The 24,261-nt window shown below is 38.5% G+C and overlaps 1 protein-coding gene across 4 annotated transcripts in view; it reads right to left on the bottom strand.

Annotated features, from left to right (window-relative positions):
* Positions 1-17,277, bottom strand: part of COL11A1 (collagen type XI alpha 1 chain) — a 132,911-nt gene extending 115,634 nt beyond the window's left edge. Inside the window, exons 1-2 of one of the 4 annotated variants that reach the window (XM_030279271.4) lie at positions 16,542-17,277; positions 1,810-1,977 (exon numbers count right to left, since the gene is read on the bottom strand). In XM_030279271.4, the coding sequence (XP_030135131.4) occupies positions 1,810-1,977; positions 16,542-16,656 (283 nt within the window). In that variant the 5' untranslated portion in view covers positions 16,657-17,277. The remainder of the gene's footprint in view (positions 1-1,809; positions 1,978-16,541) is intronic. The other 3 variants (XM_030279273.4, XM_002186741.7, XM_072932553.1) reach the window with 3 other exon arrangements.
* Between the last annotated feature and the right edge of the window lie 6,984 nt (positions 17,278-24,261).

A 24,261-nucleotide genomic window follows, 5' to 3' on the forward strand; every position in this document is an offset into this window, starting at 1 on the left:
TATCTTGAATCTACTTTGGGTAATCAAAAGAAAATTTCTTCCAAACACAGCTCTTAATGAACAAATCAAAAAAGAAATGACATTTTAATATGAAAACTATATATATTGCATTTACATATAAAACTATATGCATATATAATTCTTAGACATATATCTGGAATAGTCTTCAAAGCCTTCTCAAATACTTTTAAATTTCTTGACAATTGGAATGGTTCTATTTGAACAACAACTATGGATAACAATAAAAATTGGAGGGAAAATACCTAGAAAAATCTTGCTATGTATCTGGGTTATCATTCCTTTTTGCTTTTGTAAAAGATAACTAAGAGTATGTAAAGCAACAGCACCACAGAAATCTAAGCAGTTTACAAATTACAATCAAATAATGCCTTCTAGTCTGTGAAAACAAGGTCCATTATGTTCTGGGAAGTTAGTAAATAAAATTTAAAAAAGTATTTAGAAGATGGAGAAATTACTGGATATAGTAGCTCCTGATGAGTTACAGTAGTTAGATGAACGCAAGGATAGGACACATTAAAATGTGTACTGTTTAGCTGAATTGATATCTCACAGCTTGATCTTATCTTGGATATCTTTCTACTGCTACAGAGCACTAAGAAAAAGAGACATGATCAAATCAAATTTCTTTAAGAATAATCAGAAAAGTGAAGATTTCTTGTGGTGTGGAGAGAGGATGCCTGTACCACAAGATTGTAAAGGAATAAATTACCATAATCACCTCCAAAAAATTGGTTTGATTGTTTTTTTACTTCTGTAAAGGACAGCAGGAAATTCTCCATTCAACTTGGTTGAGAGGATATATTAAAACCCGAGGAAGGGTATGAAAAATAATATAAATATTATATCTTAAGTGAATTTTGTTTTGATCTTCTTCCATCAACAATAACTGATGAGTTAAGGGAACATGCAAGTTACTCTTGAACTTATAGGTGTTTCTCATGTTGCTCTGGGAACACATTATTACTATTACAAAATAAAGCATGCTTGAGCCTTTTCTGGATCTGAATGATATCTATACAATTGCTACTCTAAAGGACCAAAAAAAGAAAGTATTTTTCTTTGCCACTTCTAATCTATATGTATTCTGTATGACTTGCTCTAACACTACATGATGTGTCAAAACAGAAAATTTAAATCTTCAAAGATTTTGAGTTTTCATATTCTTACTAACATTTTCCTCTCAACAGTTTGAGTCAAGTGACAAGTGATAGCGAAATAATAGAATAAAAGTCTCCCTGTAACATCCAAAGAATCTTTCCCAAATCTTGATTATTTCATTTTAGAGAAATTTGAGAGAAGATGGAATCACAGCTATCCACAACTAGCCTTGTTTAGTCCCCCAAATACCCAGATATTCTGAGGTAATTCTTACCAGATGTTACTTCTGGAAATGATTTTGCAATGGCCAACCACAACTCATTTCTCCCTCTGCAGCATTACTCCAGGAAGCACAACTGCTCTTAAATGCACTACTGAAACAGGCAGAGCCTTGCCAAAGCCACCAAATAAGGTTTCCATAAGATAGCATCATGAAAGAACAGGTAATATGACTCACAAGTCAATTCCAGCAGTGACAGAATTTGATAAAGAGCTTTATAACTGAAGCCAATAAAACCTGAATTATTTGGTGGACAGAGCCCATCCTGCCATTCTTATGCAGGCCCAACTCTGGGGGATAAGAGGAGTGTGTTGTGCTACCGATGTTGGACTACATGCTACGCTTTAGAGAACATAAAAACATATGCAGCAATGCAATGTACAAAAGTAACAGCTTTCTGCCAATCTTACCTGGGTACAGCTGCTTTGTTGGGGCACTCAGCTGTGCAGTTTTTGAAACCCTGTAAGCAACATCTGATCCTTTGGAATTCCTTCTGTTTGTGCAAAATCCTGCTGTTCTTGTTACTCCTTCTGGAGAATTGTGAAATTCTAATGCTTTTAGCACATCAACGGGTTCAGCTGACAAAGTTAAAGAAAAATAAAAACAAGAAGAAGAATTATTTATATTGCATCTCTGTGGCATGCAGCCTCCAAAAAATCTTTTCTTTGCAAACATATATGTCTAATCAGAGCAGTAACTGCATCCTATTTTGACTTACTGCACATTACTCCTACACCATAATTATTTTAACAGAATTATTCTTTTTTAAATATGTAAGAGTTCATCCCATCCAATGTGCTTTTTATGATCAGATTTTCAAACTACTTGACTACACACTGAAAATCACCAACTGCAAATGCTGAGGATCTTGCTGGTTGAAACTTCCGGTACATTCTTTTAATGAGTCACTTCTGAGAAGTGGAATTGATCTTCAAAGTTTGCACAAAACTTTCAGAAGCATTCAGCTGCTAAAAATCTGCTACCACAAAATTGTCAGATGCTAACATTAAAATATATTCTGATTACACATAACTGCTTTCTCAGACACAAAGGAATAAGGAAGCAGCTAAACTAATTTCACATGCAAGTTAGAGAAAGAAAAATGTACCTGCTGGGCCTGCAAGGACTAAATGGGCAGAATTGCAGTCTTTCATTATTTCCAAGTTAAAATGCAAATTTATACTTTAGAGACCAAGTACAATAAGATTGCATTGTGCTCAGTGTCTAACAATCTAAAATTGAAATCCAGAGCTGTTATTGCGCTGATATCGATGCAAAGTAATACAAAATAGCATGCATACATATGTAAATCCAACAAAAAGCCTTAATATATAAAAGTTCTCCATGGCAAAAGGACAAAGTACTGAATGGACAAGCACTTCAAGAGAGGCAGTGAGAGAAAACAGCATACTGCACATCTTTTCTCCTAGGAAAAATTAAGATGCTCATTCTAATACTCCCTACAAATCATGGCTTTTTTAATGCTTTTTTTTTTTTTAGTGGAAACAGAATTTCAATAGACTTTTTTTTTCACTTGGACTATTCCAAAGTTTTTATCTTGGCAAACTCATAACCACTTTATTTGGGAACACAAAGTTTTAAATTACTTTCAATTTTAAAGCTGAGAAATGAGCTTGGTAAATCTGACTTCACATCTTTGAACTACACAGTGGCATTAACTACAGCTCATTTATTGTCTGTTATTCATTTTATATGTCAACAAATATCAACTTAAAGTTCAAATATCACTGCCTGTGAATATTCAACTATTTAAACAAGTATTTGCACAGATGTGAAAAAAGTTAAGTTTAACTAGCTTATCCTATTCATCTCCTGACAGTGCCAAATATAAAAAACTCAACTCTGGTTAAACCAATCTTTGTTTTCTCAGTAGGCCTAGAATGCACATAACTTCTTCTTTCTTAAAATATATTCACAAGAAACAGCTTGTGAACTTTAAAAATTTTTCTTCATATCTTGCAATTTTTCATTTCCTTTCCTCACTGGATCATCATTGTGTTATTAAACATAAACCAAATATCCAATGTTTGTTGCAAGCTAACACATTGGGAATTAATGGTATAGTACACACCTGAATTTACTTTAAGTCCACATACATGGAAAATTCAAGAAATTATGTTTAAACAGTCTCAAAAGAAAAGTTTCAATAGCATGAAAACACTATAGTATTAGTCTAACTTCTCTATTGAATACTGAAAAAATAATTTTAATGGATATAATGTATTTTCTATAGGTGTTCCACACAGTTCTGAAGAAATTACTACACTTACTGAAGGAACATTCTGAAGGAACTGCCACACATTTTTTCTAGTAACCAACGGCTATCTTTGATGTACCTTTATTAATTTCAATCAGTGATGTGGAGCCAGTCACCAGAAATATTAGTACAAATTTCAATTCACTGTGTAAGTCAACCACTGCTACATTCCTTTATCCTTTGCTCTTTTCTATAATTTTTACCAGATTCTTCATTATTTTTTAGAATAATGGTTTTTCTTTGCTTGGCTGCCTGGGAGACTATTCACCCATAAACAAGATAATTCATTACTCCCTGTTAGTTCTGCTGCTAAAAAACTTCCAGACAAGAAACAGAGTAATAACAGGACAATCTTCAAACCACGAATTCCAAATAATAAGAACAAACATTCTGCTAATAGTCCACAGTTGTCTATTTATTTATTTCCACAAACTGTGATTCACAAAACATAAAACAGCAAGACTAGTCAGTTTAAAATAATTACTAGAAATGTTGTGTGGTCCACAAACTAAGATCTCAGCTTGTATTTATATGGGGCAACATTAATGTAACCCATATATTGACAGGTCAAGAATCTTTCATGAGACCTTCCTTATGGTACATAAAACAGCTAACCTATATGATTTTACCTTTCCCCAATAGTTTTCTCAAAAAGTAAAGAAAAATGTAGATTAATGATATATGATGTAATGCTTTTGTATCCTTCCAATTTGATGTCAATATTTCAGATGGCAAGGAAATAAATAAGAATCATGCAAACAGCTCTATTCATCAGTTCTTGGGATGGAGTTAACTCTCCTTAAGAAACTTGGACATCAGCTTTGAAAACTCAACTCTGTTTGCCACGGCAAATTTGACAAAATACAAGATCCTGACCCAGAAAGCAGGTCCCTTACATAGATGTCTATGGCCATGTTGCACTGCTGCTTGAAGGCCACCTCTTGCAAGAGGTGTGAACAAGCCAGATGATGCCACAAGACAACTGTGAAAAGAAGCCTGTGCTCATCAGGGCAAGCCGGCAGTTTGCAAGCAAAATGCCAATTTCTACTCTGCTACTTTTGCAGGAGGCTACTCTTCTCACTAATGACTATAGTGCAAAGCTCAACGACTTTATGTCCTTTGTTCAGGAGAGTTCAGAGAGACATGTGCAGCTCTCACTGCCATTGAAAGACTGTACAGCAGCGGCCAAAGCAGAAATGCTTAAAAATACCAGGATTTCTGGAATGGCAAAGGTGAATTCTTCAAAAATCCCTTTTCTAAAAATCAGAATTGTGCGAGATGGGAACCTGAGTGTTCCAGCATCTTTCAAGATACCAAATGATTAATCATTTGACTCCATCATAAGTTCTTGTATTCTCAACTATAAAGAAGGTAAAACACACCAAAAAAAATTAGTGGTGTCACATCTCAAGACCCAAAATTACTTGTAACTTTAAAACTGTAGAGTCAAATTTTGGTCTTTATTACTGTGGGATAATGGAAGTAGATCCATAGATCCATTCACTCAGTGAGTTTTCCATATTTACATTGGTATGGATCAAAACATTTGATCCAGAGCATTTCATATTAAATGTAACTCTAAAGCCATATTTATTCTTCCTTTCCCTTTAGCTTTCTTCCATTAGGAAGCTTATGAAAAAAAAATCAGAATATCTCTGCTGGAAATTAAAAGGATTCAGTGAAGCTAAGTAGTTGTAAACTGGATGTTAGATCACACTTCTACATTGCCTGATCAGGAGAGTATCAAATATCAAATACATGAGGGAAGCTTAATGTGTTTTCTGTTTACGGAGAGAAAGAAAATGCATGTAAAAATTTACTTCCAGTTTTGGTTAGCATTTCCAAGTCTAGATCTCATCTACAGACAATGATATATTTGTTTTAAAGGCTGTGACAATGCTTTCTATTCTATTAATTCATAACCCTATATTGTAAAAATAGAATGCCATTAAAGATTTGGAAAGTCTGTAGAAATCTAGACTCCATTATTATCATATAATCACAGTTGAAAATATCATAGCTTTCATTCACTCCACAATATCTCAACTGAAACAGAATCTGTGATATATCATTATTAATAATACTGACACAACACATATGGATCAAATTCTGCTGTCTTTATATTGCAGTATACCTAACAATTACTACCATTGCTGAGTGTGGTATCATCTGGAGTTAAGCAGCATCTGGTGAAAACAGCAGATTCATTTCTGACATGCCCTAATGTCACAAATATAAACAACATTCATTATTCAAGTTCAGAGGACTTGCTTCCTTCACTTAGACTTCCTGACATTTGAGCTGGAATCTATTACACAACATGGCTCTGCCTTTCTCTTGGTGGAAACTGTCCATGGAGGAGTTTCCCAAGTACCACAACAATAAAAGTTATGACAGCAGAGAAAGGAGGGGCTGAGAAACTGTAAAGGAGGGCAGAAAATGAAGTCCTCTGGACACACAGCCTGTACTCATGACTTATTCACTGTGTGACATCAAGCCTTCTTCTCTTAAGGATAACCCCAATTTTCAGTAAAAAAATGCTTAGCAATTCCACATCTCCCTTGGGGAACACTTGTAGATGATCACCTCAAAGGAATAGACATTACAAGAAAAGGACAAGCTGTAACATATGCAAGAAAATTTGCACTGGAATGGTCATGTCTGGTTCATTACTTTTGGATTTATTGAAATGTAGACAATAATTAAATGAATGGTACTTAATCATATGTTAGTTTATAAAATATGTATCCTGTCTATAAGTGAGATCATGGTGAAATTAGTACCTTAGTAAAAGGCAATAAAATTCCTTATTTCTTTTTCAGCAGCCACCATGAAATTTCTGCATTGTGACAAAGCCTGTCTGACCTTACAAAGGCAAACTGCACAGAACCCAAAAAAGATGAATCAACACTGCATCTAATGGCAGCAATATCATCTTTGGAATTATACCAGCTGCAATCATTTTGAATAAAAGGGCAAAATATATACATATTATCATTCTAGCTACAATAACTTTTAAAGCTTAATTATCTTTATTTTAGTGACTTTTCAATATTGAAAATGTTTTTATCTACAACATGCGTTTTACAAAGTTTTACTAAGATCAATTTAGTGTGTGACATTACTGACAGTGTATGTAAATATTAGGCCATTAACACATACTGAAAATAGAGCTGTACTGTTTCACCTAGGTAGAATGTTCTGTCCTGTATCACCCTAAGTAGCTAATGTGTATGTGTCAATAAATTGACACTTAAATATATGAAAAATCTGATTTCTGTTTCTTAGTATATATATCATCTTCCAATCACAGTATCTTACTAGTAATTTAGGACTGCTGAAGTCACAAGTAAATTGGCAAAATCTGTACGATAATATTTTCATTCAAAGAAAATGGCATGAACACTTTATTACTGGAATTTTTTTTAGAAGAAATAAATTACTGCATACTTGTGCTTTTTCAGAATTTTTTTTTTTGACCCACCTGGACTAGCTGGCTATCAGCCAGGTTTCTAGCCTAAGGTACAGCTGCATTAAGAAGCAGTTTATGTGCCAGTTCCATGAATGGCTGCAATTCCACACTAGTGTGCATCTCACACAGTATTTCATGTCTTACTCAAATCTGAAGAGGTCAAATATTTAGAGTGATCTATCCCAGCTGTATGCAGTGGTCCTCAGTAGACTTTGAACACATACAAATTGGAAATCTATTACTCATTGAATAGAGAACTTTTGAATGAGTTTTATTATTCCTTAAAAAATGACCATGGAAGTGAGAATGGGCCTAACTAAAGGTCCAAAATTTTAAGTTTTCTTCTATTTAACACAGAATGTGCTGCAAATCACTTACAAGCTGCAGTGGGAATGGAGCCCTGAACCTTGGCAGATAGGGTGTACCAAGCTTGACATCTGTTCTCTTGCCATAAACTATTCAGCACAGCACTTTTGAACTGCAGATGGAGGTGCTGGTGCCTAAGGACCAGACAGTTCAAGACAGTTATTGAAGATAGGGTAAAATGATATTGAAGATAGGAAACAATCATCTGCATTTTCAGAGGGAAGGACTTCACTGTCATGCCTGAAAGTGGAACCTGCCAGGACTGACAGGAAAGTGACTGTGGTGGCAATGTCTGGCTACAATATTCATTCCCATAAGAAATTGTCCAATGATGACACATTTAGACTAAAATATGTTTCTTTCAGTCCAATTACCTAATAAAGAAAAGAAGTTGAAATCCTATTATATTCAGAGTTTGGTCTGTTAACTCCAAGTTGTTAGTCTCTTAATTTTATGAGAAAGCATAGGCACAATGATCCTTCCCTACTTAAAGACAGTGCTTACTTACATAATTTACAAGATGCTTCCAGATTGCTTACTTTGAATGCAAACAATAGCAAAACACAAAGGGGAAAAAAAAGAGGCAGCATTCTTTGCTATACAGATATACCTTAGCAAACTGAGGGCGCAACTCTGTGTTTGCTGTACTGTTAATACCTATAAGTAACTTTGCCTTTCCTTCTTTTTGATACAGTAAAAAGTACTTTTAAACAGTATTACATGTTTTTATAACATAATAAACAGATAACTTCTTGAGTTACCATAATTCTTCACGAATGATTTTTTTTTTAATTGATGTGAAAGTGAAAATTTACCAGTGTTCACTCCACAAAGAGCCTTCAAGAGTTACTATCAATAACTACTAATTAGGGAGACACAACCCTGAAGCAGAAAAGAGCCTATATTTCCCCAGTACAAAGAATTATATGAGAAATTTAAGAAGACTGATGTTTCTAAGTTACTATTATTTTACTTCATATTTTTCCATGGAAATAGGCTCAATTCTGCCAGTAATCTGTTCCAATGGAACCACTGCAAAAACTAAAACTTAAAGAGCTTTGAAACGTTAATCTTCAGTTCTAAATGGAGTGTTTTCTCAAAGTTTGGTCCAGATTTATGTCACTGTAACAGATCATTTAAAATCTACAAGCTGTGATGGCCTGGTAGGCTAAAATGTGTCTATTTGGTGAGTACTAATGAAGGGACTCCTTATATTTGTGGGCAAGATTTTCAAAAGAGGCCAACTCTAGTTGGATTTCTAGGTATATATTAAAGGACCTAAATAGAAGGTACTGACTGCACTACAGATTTTTGAAACCATGCTACCTATTAAAGACATAATAACCTATTGTTGTTTAGTTTAGTTACTTTTCTTAAAACTTTGAATCTTTATAACTCTAAGAGCTTATTCTAAGGACATTCCTTGTATTCTATAGGTGAGTAAGGATAAACACTTCTATGATTAAAGTTTCTAACTGACACTCCTTAAATGGTCCAAGACCTAATGAATGTCAGAGGTCTTCACCTCTTTTTTAACAGCAGCATTAGAATCTGGACTTGATAAATTGATAGTTTGTTGACTTTTAGGATACAAAACAAGTCCCACCAATTACTAGAAAACTATGCCATTTCTAATGTGGTAAGAATATTTCTGCTCTTATTTTTACTCTTGGACACTTTTACTTAATGTGGGCAGTTATGCTGGATATCCTTTAAAAGCAGAAATACATATAATATGATTATCTACACAATTTAATGTGTTTTTCATCTGTTAGGTATTCATACAGAACATCCAAAAGCATGTTAAATCCAACAGCTTCACTGAGCTTTGCACTTCTTACAAAGGCCTCTATTGCCTTCCCATTGCAGGGTCTAGCCTCTGTATTCCAAGCAAGGATTCCCTGCAGTTCAGCCATGGGTGTCTAAGCAGCAGAAAAGGATCAGGCACTATTCTGTCCTCACCATTTCCTACAGGCCAGCTCTGGGCAGAGCTGCCCTTCTCACAGGCTTTTGGCCTTGGCAGTGTGAGAACCGCCTGCCTCCCAACTCTGCCGAGAGCCCAGCCCTGTAACAGACCTGCTCTGGGAACCAGCATCAAAGCGTTGGTTCTGCACTGTCCTTTGGGAAGGTTCCAATACTTTTCATAGATGGACGTTACAGAACTGGATAAAACCAACTCTCTGTTTTATGGGCTGCAAAAGTGAGTTACAGAGCATCTTCAAGGTACAAAAATGAAACCAATTAAGTTGCCTAATTACATAGCGCTCCTCAAATGTAAGCTGTTTTTTTTCCTGGGAATCTGAATATAAATCTATGAGATTCACTGAATGTATGTTGAATATATATACTTCTAGGGATATATTTTAAGGTTGTTTTACCTGTTAAGAATTTTCCTACATGAATTTCCTAGATGAATTATGTAATTGGAATCTTGATTGGTGACATTTTTAGAAATAGGTGTTATTGCAGTGCTTTCATATTTAATGCTTACAAGAACTAGAGATTATCCAGATGCATACAGGAATTTTTTAAATAGCCTAGGACTGACTATTTCACCAACAAAGGCTTCTGTGAAACTGCTCAGAAATGACTACTTCTGTTTCCACACCAGCAGTTTGGAATTTTTTCATTGACTTCCTATGCTGCAAAGTCTATTAAATACATTATAGTATTTCAAAGGCTATACAGACAGTCTAGGCGTGTACAGGAGGCATTTTGAACCTCACCAACTACGAACTATATCTCACTTTGAAGACCAACCTATAACACTCATACAGTACAAACCAAAACCCCCAAAAACACAAACCCCCACCACTTATATCCTATAGTGAAACCAGTGGAAAACTTGTCTAGTTACAACTTTGCATTTGGATCTTTAGCAAAATTAGCTTGTAGGCTGATTTATTTACTGGACATATTAAGAAAAAAAAAAAGAATAATTATTCTCTAATTTTTCATTACATTGCATAATTCTGAAGTGGAACCTAAATTTTGAGGCTTTTTATCTTAATGTATGTCACTACAAAAAACCACCTTTTGTGTTGTTCAGAACCCTCTTGAGACTGGATAGACTGTGCTTTTATGACTTGTTTAGCAGCATTGGCTGCCATCAAGCACTAATGTCCTGATGGTGATTTCATAAAAGTTCTCACTTGCTATCCCCAGACAAATGGGCTTGTTCATCATCTGTGCAGACCTGTATTGATCCATTATTTTACAATACTTTAACATCTGTCCCATATTTCTATGGACTTTTTCTTATTTTGCACCACAAATCTTTTAGGACTGCATTCAAAGAGCCCAACTATATTGAGGCCTCTGCTATATATTTAAAAAGTTCTTTATGTACAGATGCAGACACAGTAGTTTCAGCTGTGAAAATCAGCAAAACAAGTATTACATTCTTGAGTGTCATGTTTCTATTACCATATAAAAAGAGACACAGTCTAAAAATGGTCCACACTAAAAGAAGAGACAAGCCGTTCCCTGAGCAATTAAACATGAAAGAAACTGAGCCCACTTAAAAGTTTTGTCATCAAAGTATTTATTGAGAAATAATTCAAATAAGAGTTCAAAAATATCTTCCAATAAATGGGAGCTTTCAAATATGAAATATTTGAACATATTTCAACATCTTTCAGCTTTAAGCATAGAATACAGCCAAGGACAAGATTTAGAAATTATGCCATTTAACATAATCCTATTCAATTTGATAGAGAAACAACTTGTACAACTAAAATCTTTCACCATATTTTCCCTGATGTCAAAGGTATCATGTCTCTTGTGAGAGCAATGCAAGGAAATCAGATTTAATTCTGTATCCTACCAATATTAGCAGGAATCCCTCTTAAGCAGACACCAAGGGTGTAAAGTCTTGAACTATCTATAAAATGTGAATGTTTGATACTCTATCAGATTACTGTATCGTTTGAGTAAGGTAAGGTACACAGGTAAGGGACAGAGTAGGTAGCCCTTAGTATATTTTTAAAATGTTACCTTAATTTGATTTACTACTAAGTTAATTTCTATCATCGACAAATCTTAGCTGCCAGTGACATTATTTATAGCAGGATCAGGATCTAAGTTGCTTTTTATTCATCTTTTATAATCCATCTTTCAGTTTGGTTTGCAGCAAACACTCTGGTTCTGTAATATAAACTCTGCCAAATACCTTCTATTTCACACACTGTGTACATTAACACTTGGACTTGCAGTGAAGTCCCAGACCTGAAATTCACAAAGGTTTTTACAGCCCCTTATGTGCGCTAATGTGCTAAAAAGAATTTAAGTTCTGCCAGATTCTACTACTATTGTAATAACCAGGTCAACAATTAATCCTTACATTTACAGTCTGTAAACTTGGTATTTTATACTGAGTAGAACAGTTATAAGCCCTTGCAACAGGCATGTGTGTTAACCTAATTCCTTTTAAGCCACTGTTCTCTATTGTGTCCATCCAGAGGGCAAATCTCTATCACTGCATGAGACTTCACATTCTTAGAACATTAAAGATTTCTTCCAAGCTCTGCTTAATTTATTCTCCCCTATTATCAACAAATACTCAGAACAATGATAAATTAACAAATGCTAGGAGGATTTCTTCTAAAAAGAAGCAGAATGCTCTACAGAGAAAAGAAAAGCAACTTCTTAATGTTGCTGGCAGATGGAAACCCTACTGTTCACCACTGTACAAAACAAATCCGGGAAAGACATAATTGCTCCAGTGTGTTTTAGGTATAACCTCAGCAGTTATGTCATGGCTCCCTTAGTATGCTGTAACTGTGTCAGAATTAAGGGTTTTCTTTGGGGGAGATCAAGTAACTTTTGGCATGACAGTTGTAAAAATAAGTATGACAACTTTTTTCCTACATTTTATATATGCTGCAGACACAAATTTTATAAACAATTGGGAGCTTTGGGGGTGGGTTGCTTTTAATGTTTTTTGGTCGTTTTATTTTTTTGTGGTTTTTGTTTTGTTTGTTTTTTGTTTTGTTTTGTTTTTTTTAATAATCAGAACAAAAGATAGCAGCAGGAAAATTTTTATATCAAACATATTTTTTTCCTAGTGTCATTTCAATTAGAGGTACTAGGGAAGAGATTATTTCAAGCCAAACACACAGAGTATTTGTGCACTGATATACAGTTAAAGTTGTTAAGATATACATCAAACTGAAGTTGAAAAACTTCTTTCCTGCAGAGATAGGAGATACATAGTTTCCTGCAGCCTGAATAGTCCTTTCTCGGATTCATGTGAGGTCTCCTCCTAAATTCAGTGCAAAGATACACATTCTAGAGAATTAACAACACATACCAGTCATTTTTTTCTGGGTCTGATGTCCGCAGCTGAAGTTGAAATAATTATTTTATCTTAGAAACAATTAAGAAATCAAAACTACATAGCAAAACAGACATATACATGCAGGTGTCTCTTACACTATTCTGGGAAGATTGGACCACTTCACCTGCTGATCCTTGGGACTCAGAAAAACTTCAGCTAGGACCATTAGCTGCACCTAGTGAAATCACCCTTTGATTTATTCATTTTTGCTAACTTTGGGAATAGCAATCTGAGAAATGCACATAAATTATCACACAAGATGATAGTTTTCAATCTTAAAAGTTAACTGATCAGTTAAAATCAAAAGTACTTTACATTACATCTTTCTGAGAAGAAATTAAAATTTTCTAGTTTAAAACACCATTTTCTACAGGTTTAGACTAGCTGGATACATTCAAGAGTTTTCATTCAACAAACAGATCCATATCTTCCTTACTAAGCAAATAAAAATAAATAGCAATGTTAAGTGTGCATCCACAAAGAAAACTCTCCTTTTGCCATCAGTAATTGGCCCAGTTCTGCATTCCTTCTGCACCTAGAAGTCCCACTACTTTCCAAGCCTGTGTGTGGGAAGCACAAGGAACCTTTATATTTCCTAAGATGACAGCAAGAAGTATCTATTTACTTTAGAAACAAATCTGCTCATCGCTTACACAGAAGGTCCAAAGTTTTCTATATATAGGTTCATAGCCTCATTTTCAGTAAGACTTCTTAAATCTTTTTTTTTAACACAGATTAAAAGCAAGATTTCCATTTGCTTGGAAAAGCTTATAAATAATAAAAAGGCTGATTTTTCATTTCTTGCCCATGAAATTTAAATCAGCATCACAATAGTGCATTGATGTCAATCCCTTACAAAAATTTATAGTGTTGAAGCAATGCCATTTTGACTAAATGAGTTTATTCATTCCAAACACATTACCAACAGCTTTAGTATTAAAGGTGAGGAAGGGGAAAGGATATCAAAGGATGTCTTTAAAAATACTGAATTTTGTTTACTTTAGCCAAGTCATAAAGCAAAAACATTTTCTGAAAAGAGCTACTTAAGAGTTGGTGGGCACTGAGCTGACCAAGTATGAGTCACTGCATTTCCCATGCAGTTGATTCTCACTTCTGTAACTTTTTCTGTGTAAAGAAGAAATAACTCAAAAGCCCAAACACTTCTTTGTACACTATTTCTTACAAGTATGAAAGACACCTCATACTACTATATTTTTTTTTTTGTTAAATAAAGAAACTTCAAAAAAAGTCAAGAATTTTAGGAATCTGTTGAGGTTTTTCTACATGGAATGGTTTCTTTTGTCTTTAAAAAGTCACTGCTACATGATTAACACTTTGTTTGAATACACCATGTAATTTTGTTTTCAAAGAGATGGTTTATGAAAAGAACATTGAAGAACAGAAGATTTAAAAGAGTTTAAAAGAGCAACTAATATTTTGCCCAGCATTCATATTTTATCCAGCATGTAAATTTAGTCATATTGTTTACCTGCCATTTATGCTATTTTATTTAATTCCTTGGTATTTTCCCCATCCAGTTTTCAAATAGGCATCATTATGTCTTGTGTTATCTTTTAACTACTTTAAATAAGATTAGAATGCATAACAGATGATTCAGAAATAAGTCCCTTGTACTCTGTTAGAGAAATTAGGTCAAATTCTAGTCCCTCTGTGGTCAATGGAAAAACTCTGACTGACTTCAATAACAGATCAAGCCCTGAACACACAGCTCCCTGTAGTTCCTAAGCAAATAGCACACTGTATCTCAGGAAAGGTCAAGAACTAAGTTCTTTTCTGAATGCTTCTACAAAGAATAAGAAGCCTGTAGTTCTATATTTCTGAAATGTCCTTTATCCAGAAGACTAGAAGACTATCAATACAGCCTTTTAGTTTTGAATAAAGTTACCACAATCAAATGCCTGCCTAATGTTGCTGAATACAAACCAGTAAGTATCAGTTCTGTTGATTTTAGTGTAAGTTCTGTTGATTTTTCCTGTGCTGTTTGGGTTTAGATTTTCTTTTAACTTGTCATTTCCATCCAACTTATTATGTAAACATAGTCTACATAACCCCTACTTAATTTAGTCAGTTCTACTGTGAAAAGTGGCATAAGAAATCGATCATGCCTTTGAGGACGTTATTTTTCTTGAAGAAGTTTAGTTTCCACATGGTAACCGAGTAGCCGAATCCTTGAAGCTCTGCGAGGTTAATTCACCCTGGTGTAACTCCAGCGAGCCCGTGGAATTGCAAGAGGGATGAAATCTGACCCTTCCAGTCCCTGTCAGAAACCGGGCCAGCAGGGGGCAGGAGCCCTGATTGATCTGACACCGTCAAAGCTGTGCCCAGGTATAAAGGCTTGAATGGAGCTGATCACCTTTCCCTGCTCCCTCTAGGACGTCTATTGCTTCTGGATTCAGATCGAGAAATATCTCGTTAAAATAATAAATACATAAAAATGTAAACCTTTCATTTAGTAGAGTTAAGCTCCTTCATTGATGTCAGACCCACAGAAAAATAAAAACTTCAGTCCCAGCCAGACTGGCCTCCAGATGCGCCTGCGGGCTCCGGTGGGAGGGAGGAAGGAGAGGAGGAAGAGGCAGCGTTTTCAGCCCCGGTAGGAGAGGAGAACTCTTCCGCCACCTGAGCCTCCGCACTGCAGCTCGGCGAACTGCGAGCACAGCCCAGAAAAGCCAGCTGGGCTGGCGGCGGTGCGGGGAGCCCAGGGAGAGCGGTGCGGACGGGAGAAGTGCGCAGAACGCGAGGGGCGGTGCGGGGGAGGGGGCGGCGATTCCTTTCTGCTGAGGGTGCTGCGCTGCTGCCGGGCTCGTGTTCCCCCTGCAAGTCCCCCGCGGGCCGCACCCTGCCCACCAGGTCCACGGACCCCTAAGGGACCACTCGGTACCCCGGGCAGGCTGCAGAGTTGGGAGGGGGCTGGGGACGGTGCCCCAGCGCTGACACCGCCCGCGGGGAGCCCAGTGATCCTGGGGCTGAGCACCCCCGAGCCCCCCCAGGCATCTCCGGGCCCGGCACCGCTCGCACCACCTGCGGGGCGCCGCTGTCCCGGGAGCTGCCCTCCGCAACGCTGGCAAAGGGCCCCTGCAAGTGTATTTTCTCCTCCGCTTGCGCCCTGGAAAACTTTTTGACCTACTAAAACCCATTGCAAAAGAAAAAAATAAAAGCGAGGAAAACTAAGAAAATCAGAGTAGAGAACCTCCACCCCCAACTTTCCCTTTCCTTGCACCTCTGAGGAGAAGGCAGTTACTTGTCGGTCAATTTCAGTCACAGTCTGGTGAATATCAGCAGCTCAACAAAACAAAGTTGGACGCACACTCCACAAAACAAGAGTCCAGTGCTGGAAGATGGTAAGCCTCTCTGTGCAACAACTATTTCTTTCATTTTCCCACCCTGCCAGTACATCTCCTTTACCTCTTTAAAAACTCATCCAAAGTTTAAGGCTGACCGAGAGCCGTCCCTCCGCGACACCTGGGAGAGACGCCCCAGCCCGCGCCGCCGGGGGCTCCGCGGGTGTCCGCGCCCGGAGCCGGCTGCAAGAGCGCTCTCGCCTCCACAGCACCGGGAGTCGCTCTGACAGGCTTCCTCTGAAACGCGGCCTCAGCCGTGCCCAGGGTCCTTTCCCCGAGGAGGGGAGAGAGGCGACTGGACTCCCGGCTCCCCTTTGCTTTCTTACCTCCTCTGACCTCTGCAGCCCGGAGAAGGAAAGCGAAGGTGATGAGCACGGTTACAGCCGAGTCCCAGGGCCACCTTCTCGTTTTCCACCTTGTGGACCATCTCTGCATCTCCATGCTGGGCACCCACAAGTGTGAATTAAACTCGGGCGCCTTCAGTTTATACCTGCTCCGTCCTTTCCACTATATTCCCAGAGATGACTTCTCCTATAGAGCCATACGTGATAAACGGAGAGAAGGTTTTCTCTCTCGCCCCTCTCCCGCTCTGCCCGGCCTTGCACAGGCCCCTCCGACCCGTCCTCCCCGGTGCCCTGCCTTCAGACTGAGGGGAGATGAGGGGTTTTAATCAAAATGCAAAGAGCTCCGCATCCCCCTAAAGGCTTCACCCGTCAGAGGGCTGGGCGAGCGGCTCCCAGGGCCACCCCTGGAGCCCGACTGACACGCCAGCCGCCGGGCGGAGGCCAATCGCGGGGCTCCCCCGGCGCCCACAGCACCGCCCTCCGCCTCGGCAGCGGCACACCGGCCGCTCCGCGAGCACCGCCGGCCCCGCGGCGGCGGGGAGCGGCCCTGCCGAAGGCGCTGTGGGGACGCAGAGGGCGCGGCGGGAGCGGGCCGGGACAGCGCTGGAGCGTCCCGTCAGCGGGTCACCGCCGCCCCCCGCCCGCGCCGCGCCGCTCCGCGCGGGCCCCCTCGCCCCGGGCATGCGCAGAGGCGGCCGCGGCGCCCCGCGGAGCGAGGGCGGGGGCGAGGAGCGGGGACGCGTGGGGGCCGTGGGGGACGGGCAGGGGGGCGACACTGGCGACAAGCGGGGGAGGGGGACGCCGGCAGGGGAGGGAGCGAGACTGAGCACAGGAATGTGCGGGAGAGGGGCCGGGGCGATGAGGTGAAGCGTCTGCGGGGTGGCCCTTCGGACTCCCCGAAAGCGCCGGCTGGCGTTGGTGCGGCGGCAGGTCCGGACCCGCGGCCCGTTCCCCCTCACAGCCCTCCCAGGCGCAGCTTGTTCTCACCCGCCTTGGGGGGACCTCCGGGGGCCTCGCTCTAAGGCGGCTGTAAGGAAGGAGGGAGCAGGGTGGTGAAGGAAAAGCCCGCCACCGAACATTGCCATTCCCCGCCTCACCACATCCTGCAGCCCGGGGAGCCAGGTGTCCGCTCCTCGCCGGGACACCTCCCGCTCGCACTCCCGTCCTGTCCCACCTGAGCCGCAGTCGGTGACAGGGACCGGTCCATAGGCTGAAACCTTTGGCAGAGCTTACTTGTGCAACAGGTCCAGCCGAAACCCTCAGCTGGGATCAGGTTCTGCCCCGGCTTCTCTGCAAAATGAGACAAAACCATGGTCACGTTTTGGTGGAAATGTATTTTTTTTTAAATCTACGTTCACTGAGATCTTTAATGCTTTACAGCAATTACTAAATACATGATTTTCAATAAAATACATGTTTCTATGTCAAATTATACTTCAGAAAATTATTATCCTTTCATAAAATATCTTACATTTTGCTGCACTCCATGAACATACCTAGCTCTTTCTGTCCTTGGTTTCCTGAAACAGTTGATATCATTGCCACTAGATTTGCATCTGGGGGGACTGAGGTGCATAGCACAGCTATGTCTGAGCTCTTTTAAGTGCTGTGCTTTGGGTGTCATTCAGTGAAGAGCTACTCGAGTTTAGTCTTGTACTTCAGGTAATCACCCACAGTACAGCTGTGGAGCACCAAAATGCTGTATGTACCGACTTTTCTGTGCCACAACTTACATACAGACTCATTAAAGTTGGAAAAGACCTGTACAATCATCAACCATTTAAACCAATAGCCCTGTGTGCACCACTGAACCATCTCCCCAGTGATTGTGAGACTACCCCCAGCTGCTTATGGAACATTTCACCCTGTCTTACAATTATCTCTCCTACATATTAACTGCACACAGGTTCCCAAAACTCAGTACTATTATTTCTCTGCTGGTCTGTGTAGTTCTCAGTCACTTACTAGATGCTTTGTAGAACAGACCAGATTAACTTGCTGTTTCAGCCTATTTCCTTACAATATCAGTAGGTAGTCCCAATGGCAATTTATTATTTTTACTCAATATTCTGTCGTGGGAAAATCTCATCTCCTATAAAGTTTCAAGTTTCCTCTTCATGCTTATACATCTTTGTCACCACCATTCTTGCTGCCTGCAGTCTCTTATCAAACATTGCTTCTCTGACTTTGTTTTGAGCCTTTCCTGTTTACCTGAATGAATACAGCTAAACTCTTCCCTAGTAAAAAGGAAAAAATCTGTCATTACCCAGGAGAAGAAATGGAAGCATTTCAGATAGTGGTCAAAAATAACAAGTATAGAGAATAGTAATTTTACACAGTGCTTTTACAGTTATTTAAGTTTAGGGGAGGTGGTTAATCTTCCAAACTGTGGAAAGATAGCCACTGATTTTTGTGGTCCTCAATCCAAAGCGGAACAAAGAGAATGAAATGCTGAGTATTAATCCTGGTGAGGTAGCATACTTATATTAATATAAAAATCTGTATAATTCTATATGAATTCTGGTACCAGGACCACTTTAATTTAGAGCTAGCTCAGTTAATTTTGCATGCCAGCATATCAAGCTACACAGGCATGTAATTGCCATCAGATTCAGCAGTTACAAGAGAAAAGTTACATGTCATTTAGGTGAAGATCCACATTTTTCAGCCTGTCAAATTATTTAATTAATGATTTATTTACATTTAATAGATTTACATTTAGCTTATTTTCCTAGTTATTGTTCATAATCTTCTAAATTGTAATGATGGTGTTCTAGTGAAGTGCAGAGTGAAGTAATTGCAGCCGTGAAAATATGTTGAAGAATAGATAATGATTCAGAGCATAGATAAACTTTATGAAAGCCATAAAATTAAATATTTTTGTTAGAAATTTTCAGCTTTTAGATGTAATTTCAGGAGAAATATTTTCTTTCTTGAATGTGAAAGAAGGCTAAAATGTGAAAATGTTTTCAGATAGAAACAGAAGAGAAGTGAATGATGTTATTTATTAAATCATCTGTGATCCACAGTGGTTTTTTTTCTTTGTCGGCTTTTTTGTTCCTCATTACTGTTCAAGACAGTTTTAGTGAAAAGAAAGATTAAGCACTGTGACATTCATTATGTTCTGTCCCTGATACATCTACGTTGGCAGACTAATCCATGTTTAAATATTAGGAATTGCTCTCTTGTATGTGCACAGATGGGTCATTGTTGTATTTTGGGGCAGAGAGGGGGAGGGGTTAGAAACTATGGAGAAGAGAATATGTTTCCTTGGACCACTGTAGGTCACGAGAAACTCACAGCAGCAGCTCTTTCCCGTTCTTCAGGCTATAGGGCCCATAATCAAATATAACTGTAAATATGGTGTTCTTTGGCTCACTTGCAATCACACTGTGTTTTTCTAACATATTCCTTGACATCACCAAAAGTGATGGACTTCTCTCGCTATATAAAGGGGTAATTTCACTGGGAATAAACAATGCACTGTAAAGAAGACTGTGCTTTTATTGTTGGTTCCCCTGTATCTGGGGATATTGACTTGACATTCTTTTCTTCCAGTTTCATACAGATGTTGATGCCCTCTACATTTCTATTCACAGCACATAAGTGAATATTGCAAAATAAATTTCTGCCTTAAAAGTCATCATCCACTCTGTTGCTTTAATTCTTTTGATTTAGGTAGGTGGGTATTTTATCATTGTCTCATTTCTGGTGCAAATCTATGTTTGCTGAGAGTTTTCTGTTCAGGGATTATTATTAGGAAGAAGAGTGAGTTGTATTGCTTCAGAGAAGTGAACCTTGTAAAAAAAGTTGTTTCACTGATGGAGATGAGTGGAATGATTTCTGCTAGATGAATTACTAATCAGCTACTTTTTGTAGTTTTAAAGGGAGAGAAATATATAAACACAGGCATATACACAAAATAATCATAGCATTACTTATCAGGATTCTATCTTCAAGAAGGGTAATACAATTTTTGGTAATGTGAATAATAGCTTGCAGCTTCACTGAACTCCCCCAGTTCCGTTATCTACGGTATTGAAGGATGAAGCCAAGACCTTCTCTGACCCTCAGCAAAACGCTTTGGTCTAGGGAACTACTGTGCGTGTAGGCACACAGTGTGTGGTAATTGGGAGTGGGCCTGGGCTGAGCCTCACCCCCAGTTGTGAGAAGCAGGTGAGCAGCACTGACAGCAATGAGCCATGGAGTGCCCAGGGGCACTGAGCAGCCACCAAAGGGAACAGAGGGCACACAGTGCAATGCGTGAACATGAGGGTTATAAAATGTATGTATGGGCAAATGCTTAAAGTCTTCTGATACTCTATGGTGATACTCTGTTTATTGTGGCTGTCTTGACTGTGGCATGTGCCCTTTGATATTTTTTTTTTTTTTTCTTTTTGGTTCCAAAGAATTAGGGAGGAAAAAGGATAGTAAAAGAAATTAATTGCAAAACAGCATAGTTTAGTACTTGTTAGCTCAGGTACCACAAGACTACAGAAATATTAGCATTACTGGTTTTTTTTCCTATGGAGAATGTATTGAGAATGACATAAGCAAAACTGGAGTGAAGCTGCACTTTAAAACCTACATAGATCCAAAAGCAGCTCTGTGGTGTGGCCAGAAATTGTGTGTGTATTTGTTGCTGTGTGTATATTGAAGGTTGAAATACACAATATATACAGTGTTATCACAGTGTCTGGTGATAAAATCCTTGCAGTTTAAAATCGAATGTCCACTAATGGAAGTTGCTACCAGAAACACCAACATGTGAGGTTAAAATTTCTAAGCCTGTGTAAGGAATGGGGGCAGTATTAAGATTAGAGTTAGGGACTGAAGGGGTTAAATGACATAACTGCTTTTTGAAACAGTCTGCTGATTTGGAAGGGGGCTATAGTTGGTAGGTGCTTGCACACCTCTTGCTGCAGAGGTTTATCTCATTTTTAAATTATATGGTTAACTGTGAGAGTTAAAAATGTCAAACATCAAACTTGCATCCTGCTCCTTAGCATCATGAAAGTGAGAACAAATTTGGGGCATTTTATCTCCAATGTTCTTCAAAGATAAGATCAGAGCAATACAATAATCTGTGATGCTTTTCACTTCAGGGACAATACCTCAGAAATTAGTTAGGAGGGGGTTGAAGAATTTCAAGTCTTAAGAAGGCATCTTGTTCTTGCTGACCCCTGGAAATAGTAATTGTTTTGATAGAAACCTCTGCCTTGAGCTCTATTAGTCCTATAGGAATTAGAAGACAACTGCTTAGTAATTAGATATGACAATTCAGTTTAGGTGAAGGTTATATCTAAGAGCCATAATACCTTTCTACATGTTCCCTCAAAGTTAAGTGGTAAAAATCATTGGTTAATGCTGCCATTAACTATGGAGTTTGCTCCCTTATGTGCTAGCTAATTCAAGTTCTAGTTAGTATTCCAGTAATAGTGTTGGGGTTTGAGAATTGTATCTGGCATAAATACTGAGTAATGCGGCTATGTAAGACTGCTGAAGATGAGTAGCAGGGAGGAATTAATAGACTGATGTATTGTATTGTGATTTCCTTTAGAAACTGGTGCCCTTAAACTACTATTAGAAATTGCTTTAATGCTGATAGTTGCATTCTAAATTGTCACACTTTCCTCTCCATACTATGAGAAGCAAGGAGGTAGGCACTAATAGAAGCCAGTGCTTTATACCAACTGGCAGAAACCCATGCCTTAGTCCCCTGCAGGCCGGGAAGAAGTGTAGTATAAAAGAGAGGGTTTAAGTCTTAGAAAAATACAGGATCAACAGGTCAATTCATTTCACCCAAATGTAAAATCTTGTGAGCAATCTTTGTACTAATGTAACTGGCAACCAAAGCTTTCATGGTTTTCTTCCTCAATAGAAATAGTATTTACATCAAGTGGAGAAATAAACGAAGAGTCTGTATTTTGTTTTACAATTAGAATTAGTTTTCTAGATCTGAACAAGACTTTTGCCACAAAAGAGGTTGGGGTTTTTAACTATCACGTGTCTGCATTCCTGTGTAATGTTCAGTTGTACAGGGTCTCCTGCAGGGAAGCACAGAAACAGTACATATGAAAACAGGGACTGATACTGTTTTACAACAGTAGATTATGTATAAATTACAAATTATCACTGGACTCTGTATATGCTACAGAGGTGAGAATTGGGCAGATACTGTTATATGGCTTATGTTGTGATTTCCTCTTTCAGTCTATGTAGGAATAATTGATCTAGGAGAGTTGTTAGGATTTGAAACAGGTTAAGAGTAGGGCTTTGGAAGAGGATGGCTAAGTGTAAAGAACATAGTTTATGTAGTATCTATAGTGTTCCCAGAAATATGAATTGATAAGACTCAGTTCATATGAAGAGAAGCTGTTGGGAGTAATTGATCCTGTAGTTATTAATAATGCAAGAACTAGAATTGGGAGGATTAGGAATTTAGGATTAATGTTTGAGAATTTTTGGATATATTCCAGTAAGTAAAATGGTCCAGGGAATGTTTTGTGGCTCTGAGGTGTCTGGCCTTCTGAACAGAGTTGACATAAAATTTACTATCTAGAATCCAATTTACTGTTAGTCTCTGGAAGGCTTTTAGAGGCAGGAAAAAACCCCAGTGATGCTAGAAACTGATGCCATTTGTTCTTCTTCAGTAATGATTTACTGTCTTTCAGATTAAGATTAGGAATGTGTCAAGACTCCAGTTTACCATCAATTTTTGCAGATCCAGTGTTAGGAAGACTGCTGTCAGCAGTAAGAGAAGTTGAGGTGAGGACTATAATTAATAGACAACCTAATTTATTTGATCTAGAGATTGAAAATGGTCTGGTATCATTGAGGTCTAGCATCTTATTTTCAGTTTGCTATCTTTCTGCCAGTCTTCATTAAGGTTATACTGTAAGAGATGACTTCAGGAGACTAAGTAATTGCTGGGCAATACTGATAGCATCTTACTCCTATCAGTAGCAAATGCCTTGTTTTCAGCAATGGGCATAGTGAAGATTAGGGATAAGATTGGCTTGAAGTTTAGGATGGAAAGAGTATTTTCAAGACCCATGTTTAAAGCAAGGTTCTTAAAATCTTGAAGGAATAGGATGTTCCATGGAATTGTCATGAGTTTAAATTCTTTTTGATACCCATGTGTATGCATATAAAATTAGGAATTGGGATGGCATTAGGAAGTATAATTTGGAAAATTAAAACTTAAATATATGGGGTAATTGTTTGATTCTGAACAGCTCTCGTGTTTTCATGGGCTGATTTCCTATTTCAGGGATGCTGTAAGTCTTGCCAAACAGGCTACACCTGAAGTTACAATTTACCAAAATTTGTAGTGGTTCATCCCCTTGCTGCAATAAAAATAATGTTTAGGATTGGTGTTATCTTTAGTGCTTCAGGTAATAAAATCGAAAAGTCTGGTTTTCCCAGACACTTCAGGTCTTGCCAGTATTATGAGAATCTTTTGTTATAAGTGCTGGTTATGTAGGTAGGTGTTAAAGGTTGGGCTTGAGAATTCTCCGGGAGAGCCTCAATTGTCAGTTGATTTTTGTGTTTGCTGTGGTTATTGGTCAGATTATGGCTGTGATTTAGGGAGAAATGGATGAAGAACCTCTACATGTGGATTCTCTGTGCATCAAGGGGTGAGGAAAGAAACTGGTATTAGCAGAACTTAATGCACAATTTTCCAGGTTTGCTTTTGTGG

This window comes from Taeniopygia guttata, chromosome 8 (assembly GCF_048771995.1).
Source record: "Taeniopygia guttata chromosome 8, bTaeGut7.mat, whole genome shotgun sequence".
NCBI lineage: Eukaryota > Metazoa > Chordata > Aves > Passeriformes > Estrildidae > Taeniopygia > Taeniopygia guttata.